The following is a 10,157-nucleotide window of genomic DNA, read 5'->3' as shown; positions in this document are numbered from 1 at the left end:
GTTCTTCAATTCAAGCACAATTTTGAATTTGCATTTAACATTATACATCCAATTGAATTTGATGTTAATATACATACACCGTACATTATATAAATACAGAAAATGAGTAATTCAGCTCTTGATTAAAATTCACATATTAACAGAGGCTGTTTTGATAAACTGTTCCTTCTTTTTCATATGATTTAAACTTCCTTTATTTTCCATTGATTTTTTTCCTTTTATTTTTTCAAGACAACACGTCACAAATACCGAAACACACGTATATCACAAATAAAATATGGAAGAATTCCTCCCTCTGGTCTTTCTAATGTAATATACGGAATGTGTCAGGTTTATTTCAAAATTCATACCCTGTACATACATTGCACTAGTATGTAAATATACTTTCATTTCATCAGATTCTATCTTCTCTAACCATGTCAATGCTATATTACCAAAAAGATCAATAGAAAGTACAAAATTGATTTAAAAATAAAAACCATTTTCTAGGTTGGCAGTATAAAAAAGATGTTATCTTGTACTAGAATTTCTCCTACAAAGCTTTTTTTTAAAGAATCATCCACAAAAAGATAATATATTCCTTTTGTTTATGTTTCCCCCAAAATATGCATTTAATTCCCTATTATATGAACTTTCACTTTCCAGGTTCACTGGTCTCTCTTTTGTCTTTAAAGACAAACAGTTTATTCGTTTTCCATTTTCCTTTTTGTTCAAACACAGGTTTTAACATTATACTGATGTCAATAAAAGAAAATAAATTCATCAAAAGTCAATGAAAACAACCTATTGGAACCAACCCTTCATCAACTGATATTGTAACAAACATCCGGTTCATAGAGAACTAAAAAAAATACTACTTGAATACATTGCTTTAATATACATCAGGCTCTTAAAATAAATAAAATATGACTACCAAGAAGTGCACAACTGTTCATTGAAAACAAATTACCTTGATCCACATGAACAAGGTAATTATAGTAAGGGTGTGTGTGTGTGTGTATGTGATGACCTTCTTCTGGGGACATATTCTTATATTTTACAAACCATGTCATGCCAGTCAATTATAATGAACTTGTGACTTGTGAAAAGATCATGTTTGGCCAAGTGTAGGAGGTTGGAAGATTCCCGAGAAGGCAGAATATGCTCACGTCTTGTGTGGACTTTTTTTTAAACTGAGCCCGGTTAGTGGAATAAATTCAATATTTTGAGTGTATGAGACAACTAACGTGTCCCCACTTTTGCAATTAATGCTAAATGAGTCCCCGCTTGTCAAGTTACAAGACTTTTGAGATTACGTCATGGTGGGTGAGAAGCTTGCAAATTTTCATCGCTATCATGGGATCAACATCGGAGATCTGAGAGAAAATAGGCCAGGCTATATAAGTTAAACCATGGTCCAAACCAGTGGGTTAACTTAAATTGATTAAAAAACCAAGAGTGAGGCAAATCTTTGAAGTATTCATTGTAACATTACTTTTGATACTCGAACCATTTAAAATTGAAAGATAATATGCATGAAAAAGGAATGCAGTAAAGATAAAATTTATTGTGTGAACAAAATTTTTTACCTTCCCACCGTGGCTTCAGTTAAATCATAGGTGCAAGTACATGGCCTTTCTGGTGCCCGTCTTACAAAGACTTGCGACTGATCCGATCAACCACAACTATGGAAGACCAGCTACGTCAACATACTAGTATAAAATGCCTGTTTGTTTAAAATTTATTTTTTATCTAATATGCTGTACATGTATATTCATACATTCAACGTTCTCTTGAAGATTCACCGTGCTTCTTTCTGTTTACAAAGGACATTGTGCAAATATCCGGTAGAAAAAATTATAACACTGATGGATTTCCATAGAGTTACGATTGATCGGATCAATCACAACTCTTTGTATTACGGGACTTACTACTGGCATGGGCAGACAAGCCATTTTTAAAGTAATTAGTCATGGTATCATAATTTTGGAACCCCAGCCTGTAGGTTTTTGTTACTGCACTTCCTCAGAAGAATTCATTGATTATCTTCAACACATAATAAACAAAACTGGATTGAATTTTCTATTACAATAGAAGTATGTAGACATATACTGCATGTGCAATAAAAAAAAAAGAGTTCAAAAGACATTTGAAGTTTTACTTCATACACCTTCATTACAGACTTACATTATACATGAAACATTAGCTTTTTATTCTGCTTTTAAAAATACATCAGCGCAGAGTTAATGCACAGTTTTCTAGTAGAGTTGTTCACATCAATCTGCCAAACTTGCAAAACATTATATTTACATAAAGAAAATAAAGATTGTTCATATAAATTGAATTATAACCTTACAGGCTATTATAAATCTTGTTCAGTCTAGCTAAAACATGGTCCTTTGAATCTTTAAAACATGAAACTTTTGTTATTCAATGCCGATTAAAACATCTAAAACCAAAGACCAATAAAATCATTGAGAATGAGGTCTAAATAAATCATAACAAGTGAAACGCCTCTGGCAGTCTCGCCTGCATTACGCAATTTAATATAGCAGCAGTGCTAACTTTGAAAACTGCTATAAAATAATCATTCACAAAAACATCATTCATATAATGACATAATACCACGTTCATTGACCATAAATGACATTTGAACGGAGACTTAAGACTGTCAACTACACCCATGTCCACATTTCATTCACTCTATCCATAAACTTTCAAAGTTATGATGGCACTTCAACAATTACCCCAACATGGCCTAAGTTTATTGACCTTAACTGACCTTTGACTTGGTTTTGTGACCTGAAACTCACAGGGGATGTTCAGTGATGCTTGATTACTCTTATATCCCAAGTTTTATGAACTAGATCCATAAACTTTCAGTTAGGATGGTAATTCAACAAATACCCCCAACACGGCCAAAGTTCATTGACCTTTAATGATCTTTGACCATGGTCATGTGACCTGAAACTCGTACAGGATGTTCAGTGATACTTGATTACTCTTATGTCCAAGTTTCATGAACTAGATCCATAAACTTTCAGAGCTAGGATGGTAATTTAACATATACCCCCAACACGGCCAAAGTTCATTGACCTTAAATGACCATTGACCATGGTCATGTGACCTGAAACTTGCACAAGATATTCAGTGGTACTTGATTAACCTAATGTCCAAGTTTCATGAACTAAATCCATAAATTTTCCAAAGTTATGATGGTAATTCAACAAATACCCCCAACTTGGCCAAAGTTCATTGACCCTAAATGACCTTTGACCTTGGTCATGTGACCTGAAACTCAGGCAGGATGTTCACTAATACTTGATTAACCTAATGTCCAAGTTTCATGAACTAAATCCATAAATTTTCAAAGTTATGATGGTAATTCAACAAATACCCCCAACTTGACCAAAGTTCATTGACCCTAAATGACCTTTGACCTTGGTCACGTGACCTGAAACTCGAGCAGGATGTTCACTCATACTTGATTAACCTTATGCCCAAGTTTCATGAACTAGGTCCATATACTTTCTAAGTTATGATGTCATTTCAAAAACTTAACCCATGGTTAAGATTTTGAAAATAATTTTCCCAACATGGTCTAAGTTCATTGACCCTAAATGACCTTTGACCTTGGTCATGTGACCTGAAACTCAGGCAGCATGTTCAGTAATACTTGAATAACCTTATGTCCAAGTTTCATGAACTAGGTCCATATACTTCCTAAGTTATGATGTCATTTCAAAAACTTAACCTTAGGTTAAGATTTGATGTTGACGCCGCCGCCGCCGTCGGAAAAGTGGCGCCTATCGTCTCGCTCTGCTATGCAGGCGAGACAAAAAGTGTGGTAATAAGCAGACTGAAAGATCCATTGAATATTTGTAAACTCGTTTCAACGATTTGACATTTTTAAAGATATGTGGGTCGAAATTGCTTCAAAATGTCAATGGATGTTCAATTTTTGGTATCTAGATTCTGTAATATACACACAAATACAAATCATTTGTAACCAAAACTAACTTGCAATTAACACTCACAATGTGTGTGTGGTTGTGTGATTGATTTATTAAAGACGTACCAATCAAATATGATCATTTATGTCTGGGACCCACCTTTATAGTACCATCCAACAGACGTGGGCAGGGCTCGAACCTCAAACCTCTCCATCAGTTCATAACTTTCCCAAGTAGCTTGAATTACAGGCGCACACTCCAATGCTCAGTACTTAACATGCAAACTACATGTACATGATCAATTTAATAAAATAGAATACTAGTAGCTGAAAGGGTTGCTGAATCCCACCTCACGATTAAAAACATAAAAACACAAGTTAATAGGTATACCTTTACCGTCTTGTATACAAAAATGAGTTCAACCACATGTGATACCCACAATTTGTAATTATGGACTTTCATCTAGAAACCGGTATCAACTTTTACTAATTACGCAGAGGAATAATAGCACAAATTCAGGTTTTAATCATTTGAAATGATAAATAATAATAAACAGGGTTTGATTAAACAATACAAACTATCTTCAAATCAATTTTAGGATAACTATAAATCATAGGAGAATTTCTTATAAATAACCAGTACAAGAGTTGTAGAATAAATGTAGTGTTGTATGTGTGTTGCATTTATTATCAACGCAACATGGGCGTATCCTCCATGAAATTCATAGATGTAGATGCCTGTGGAATATATACAAAGAATACGCTTCAAACAGGTTAAAAACAGAGTTAAATCAATTTTAATACATCCAGCAAATGAGAAATCACAGGGGAAAGGAAGGATTACATTATTAATAATAAAAATAACATTTTTAATATGTAATTTTGGGTGAACCACAGCTCGATATATTGGGGGAGGGGCGTTTCACAAATTTGTTCAGGTTGTCCAGCAAGGGGGGTTGGGGTGTTTAACAAATATTCTTTCAGATTGTCCATATACCAGGGGTGTTTCACAAAGATTTTTTTCTGATATAATGCAACAAAGCTCAGCATTATTCAGATTTGATGGAGTAGCATATGTAGCCGCTGCACTTCATCTGCTAAAAAAAACACTCATTACAGGCTTCAAGTTTAAAAAGAGGGTAAAAAATTTGGTGAACAAACTTGTGACATAATAACCATTCTATTATGATGTCATGACTCATGTCATGTGACTTCATTTTTCATATTTAATGATATCAAAAAATTTCAAAACAACTCTGGATTATTTCGCACCGGCTTGTCTTTACTTTGCACTATTTCTTTTAGGGAATGTAATCAATTTTGCAAAAAGTAAAACAAAGTCATATCAATTCTACAGTAAGAATATTCACCAATTACAGCGAATTTCATCTCTAAAAATGCTGTTAAAATCAATTTCAAAATCTAATTCATTGGCCTTATTCCTGTGATATTTAAAAAGAAAAATGTCACTCTAAAAACAATTATATGAAAAAACGCCAAAGTGTAATACTATACAAAAGTATACAGAACAAGTACACAAGAAAAAAAAATACAGACATAAATGTATATACATATACACACGGCCACATGCACAGTGCATTAGCAATAATTGTCACCCAAACTTAATTACATGAAACTTTTATAAGTTATGGTTACTTTGCCATGTATGGCAACTTCGACGGAAACGTTTATTGTGATTGATTGTAATGCATTACCTTATTATCGATGTGAAATGTTCTATCAATAGTAGCTTTTGTGCAACAGGTCCCATTCCCATGCTCTAAGCGTGAAAAGCAACAACCTGAACATTTTTAATTATGAAAATATCCATATTTGCATTAAAAAAAACGTGCAAACATTGCATGCAATAATCAATTACATTCCTTTTTCAACATATTTCTGAAGTAAAGAACCTCAATTCACATGATCGGTGTATAAAGCCAAAATCAAACTGGCTTGTACACTCCATCCATAATCAAATGGATATTCTTCATCAGCAGTTTGTGTATTGTTTAATATGATTTATGTTATAAGTTTTTAATTTTTTAAATGATCCCCCACATTTATATTATACTGTTTCTCTTGTCTGTTTGTAAATAAGTATTGTTTAGATTTTGGTTTATTGTTTCATGTAATGTATTTTTTTTTCCATTGCAATATCATATATGTATGTATTGTACAATAGTTCTATTATATTGGATGGCTCAAAATGGAATACCAGAAATATTCCAAGAGTTTGGGCAAATATTCCACGAATCGCAGATGAGTGGAATATTGGCCCTAACGAGTGGAATATTTCTGGTATTCCATGAAAGAAAGCCATCCAATATAATTATCATCATCTATCCCACCCCTAGCAATAAAAAAGAGGGAGAAATTTGATTAAACAAGTCATATCACTTATCACATAAATGGCATCATCACTTCTTAAGATAACAAGTGGAATGCCTCTGGCCGTCTCACCTGCATTACGCGATTCAATATAGCAGCAGTGCTGATTTTGAAAACTACTATAACTCGCACAAGATGTTCAGTGATACTTGGTTACTCTTATTTCCACGTTTTATGAACTAGACCAATACACTTATAGAGATATGATGGCAATTCAAAAAATACCCCCAACGTGGCCAAAGTTCTTTGACCTTACATGACCTTTGACCTTGATCATGTGACCTGAAACTCGCACAGGATGTTCAGTGATACTTGATTACTATTATGTCCAAGTTTTATGAACTAGACCAACACACTTTCAAATTTATGGCTGTAATTCAACAAATACCCCAATTTGGCCAAAGTTCATTGACCCTAAATGACCTTTGACCTTGATCATGTGACCTGAAACTTGCACAGGATGTTCAGTAATACTTGATTACTATTATGTCCAAGTTTCATGAATCAGATCCATAAACTTTCAAAGTTATGATGGTAATTCAACAGATACCCCCAATTCGGCCAAAGTTCATTGACCCTAAATGACCTTTGACCTTGGTCATGTGACATGAAACTCATGCAGGATGTTCAGTGATACTTGATTAACCTTATGTATAAGTTTCATGAACTAGGTCCATATATTTTCTAAGTAATGATGACATTTCAAAAACTTAACCTTAGGTTAAGATTTTGATGTTGATTCCCCCAACATGGTCTAAGTTCATTGACCCTAAATGACCTTTGACCTTAGTCATGTGACATGAAACTCAGGCAGGATGTTCAGTAATACTTGATTAACCTTATGGCCAAGTTTCATGAACTAGGTCCATATACTTTCTAAGTTATGCTGTCATTTCAAAAACTTAACCTCAGGTTAAGATTTGGTGTTGACGCCGCCGTCGCCGTCGCCGTCGGAAAAGCGGCGCCTATAGTCTCACTCTGCTATGCAGGTGAGACAAAAATTGGTCGTTGACATGCGACTTGCATGTAATTCATTATGACGTCGAGTGTCGTTGTACTCTTATGCTGCCCACCGCATTGCTTTCATTGTTGTACGCATTGTATATTTCACACATTCGCGCATGCGCACTAATAGCAAATTTTGTACAGAAGCCTATGAGATACTCTTGGGAATTTCGGTCATTCTAGGTATACGCTCTGATACTGCACAACCAATTGATGCAGACCAAAATACGCATTTTTAATGTATGGCTAAAACGATCTATATAGATGATAATATGACCATCTATGCACTTTTTGTATTGTTCTTCTTATGAAATGTGGATACTGTAATATATCAATGATTAATTGTAAAAATAGAGTGAATAATATCATCATTCATTAGCAAAATTATGAACTATTCCAGTGCACTAATGATCATTTTTAGATATAAAAATATAATCAAATGAACTGTGAGTGGATACAAATATTGACATAATGGCAGTGTACTCAGTACATGACAAAAAGATGAGTTAGACACAGGCCTAGTATTAAAATTGATTATCTTACATCTGAGAACATTCCAGCCTTTCATTTCTGGTGAAACACTTCAAAAAAAATTCTCAAAATTACCAATCTACATCAAACAAATCTCTACTTTCATGAAAATGGTGTATTATTTCACCTCTTCATAGACCTTATGCAAATGACGTAACATTCTCATAGAAAGGATTAAGGAATACACGTAAACCAAGTTGTCAGAGATGCACCGGCTGTAGATCACCAATGTACGCAAGGCAATGGCTTTTGCCTTTAAGATGGCGGAGCGATGACGTCAATCCATAAGATCTAGTGCAACACTTGCATGGTCAAAGTAAATTCTAAAACTTACTGTCTGCATCACTTAAGTTTCAGTATATTATGAAGCAGGGTTTTCCATTTTACTTATTGCAAGACTCATCTTTATATGTGTACACTTACCCATTCTGGCAAATGAGGACACACATCCAAACTGTCACATTTGGACCGAGGACATACAAGTACAGTAAACTAAGGATGTCCCTGGCACGCCGACCCATTGCAAATGGTCCCAAATTAGATTCTCTTGCATATAGAGGTACAGTTTCATCTTTTTCATGGATTTTTCATTTTCAGTTATAAAATCCTTGATTCTTAAAGATATATATACATGTATGTCCACAGTTGTGTTTAAAAAATAATAATGATCCATCCACAGACAAGATTCCTCATGCCACAAAAGTCTATGGTTATGTTGGAAAATATTTTTCAGAAAACTATGTCCTCAATTTTCATCATGAACGTGTATGTGTGTGTGTATGTAGATTCTGTTCCTCTGAATGTACGGGAATAAAAGATGAATGTATGTATACACGCGACAAACCAGCGTCAAAGGGGACAAAATTTGTTTGACCATCCACAGAGATGGTCACATAAAAATGACAAGGAAAAGAGGTATATCTGTGGCTGGATGGATTGATTATGGTCAAAGATATACATCACACCATGATGAGCAAATATGCGGGTATATACTGTAGATGAAAAGTTGGCAGAAGTCAGAGTTTGTTCTGTGCGAGGAGGTCCTGAAAAAAAGATGGCAAACAGAGAAAGAAATGGAACATGATAAATACAATGAAAGGCATCAACAAACACAGATATAAGATTTGAAGATAGCTTTGCAAGGCAGTAATATTTATAAACATCAAAGTGACAAAGAAGACTAGTCCACTAGCCGTTGATCCTCCAATACTGACGCCATGACTTCAATGTCCCTGCATGACCTTAGCCCATGTGAAAAATACACCACCAAAAGTTTTTTCTTTTACACATGCCATAAGGCCACAGGCATAAAAGGATACAGTGGACATAGCATCACCAATGAAGGGCAAATTGGCAATCAGACTGGTCTATGAAAATGGGAACAAATATTTTATAAACACGAATCAAATAATTGTCTATCTTTGACAGGCCTTAGATTGTCTATTCTTTGACAGGCCTTATAACCAAGGCCTTAACACCAAAAGTTAAGGACAGAAGAAAGAATAGTTTATGTTATGTCCGGAGGGGAGGGGGGAGGACAGTGCTTCTTTTTTTTACTTGTCAAGTAAATATCATTGGGTGGTGATTTTTTTTTCTTTTTTCACTGTCAACGTCTTTTTTAAAAAGTGCCCCCTCCCCTCTTTGATAAATCCTGGATTCGCCCCTGGCAACAATGACATTCATGATTACAAACTGGTTGAGTTAGGGCACAGATAAATGATAGGTGTCAAGCAGTTAGAAACTAAATATTAAATAATCATGGTTTACAGCCACAAACAAATGCTAAACACAGACAAACGTGCTAACGAAACAAGTTTAACAAATAAAAAGCAACAGCACAAGATTGGATAAAGAAAACAAAACAATGAAAGAAAGAAAGTGTACTCGTTAGGAAAAATTAAATCATATGAAATGATTATGGTTCACATCAACAAGCAATGCTAAACATAAAAGCAGGTGTTAACAAGAAAAAATATTTTGATTGATTAAACAAAAAGCAATTTAATTTACTCATGCTTATATTAAGAAAAGTCACATTAACACATGCTTCATCTAAATTTATCTATAGTTGCAATAAAAGCAATGGATTCTAAACGTTCCATGACAAAGCTGCTAATGAATTGCACTAGAATATATCTATCAAGCATAAATGTTCATAGGGAGAGGGAAATTTCTACATTTTGGTGTTGGTCATTTTCCATTTTTAATGAAAATTTGCTTCATTCAACAATCTACATTTTCAACAAAAGCAAGGGCTCCTTAAACAGCAAATATTTTATTCCATCGTAAAATCGCACAT

The 10,157-nt window shown here is 34.3% G+C and overlaps 1 protein-coding gene across 1 annotated transcript in view; it reads right to left on the bottom strand.

Annotated features, from left to right (window-relative positions):
• Window positions 1-4,206: 4,206 nt before the first annotated feature.
• Window positions 4,207-10,157, bottom strand: part of LOC129276005 (solute carrier family 2, facilitated glucose transporter member 1-like) — a 39,085-nt gene continuing 33,134 nt past the window's right edge. The window contains exon 12 of the mRNA XM_064109658.1: window positions 4,207-8,901. Within this exon, the coding sequence (XP_063965728.1) occupies window positions 8,875-8,901 (27 nt within the window). The 3' untranslated portion in view covers window positions 4,207-8,874. The remainder of the gene's footprint in view (window positions 8,902-10,157) is intronic.

This window comes from Lytechinus pictus, chromosome 14 (assembly GCF_037042905.1).
Source record: "Lytechinus pictus isolate F3 Inbred chromosome 14, Lp3.0, whole genome shotgun sequence".
In the NCBI taxonomy this organism is placed as follows: domain Eukaryota; kingdom Metazoa; phylum Echinodermata; class Echinoidea; order Temnopleuroida; family Toxopneustidae; genus Lytechinus; species Lytechinus pictus.
Note: the sequence above shows the minus strand (reverse complement) of the source record. Positions and strands in the feature narration are given on the sequence as shown.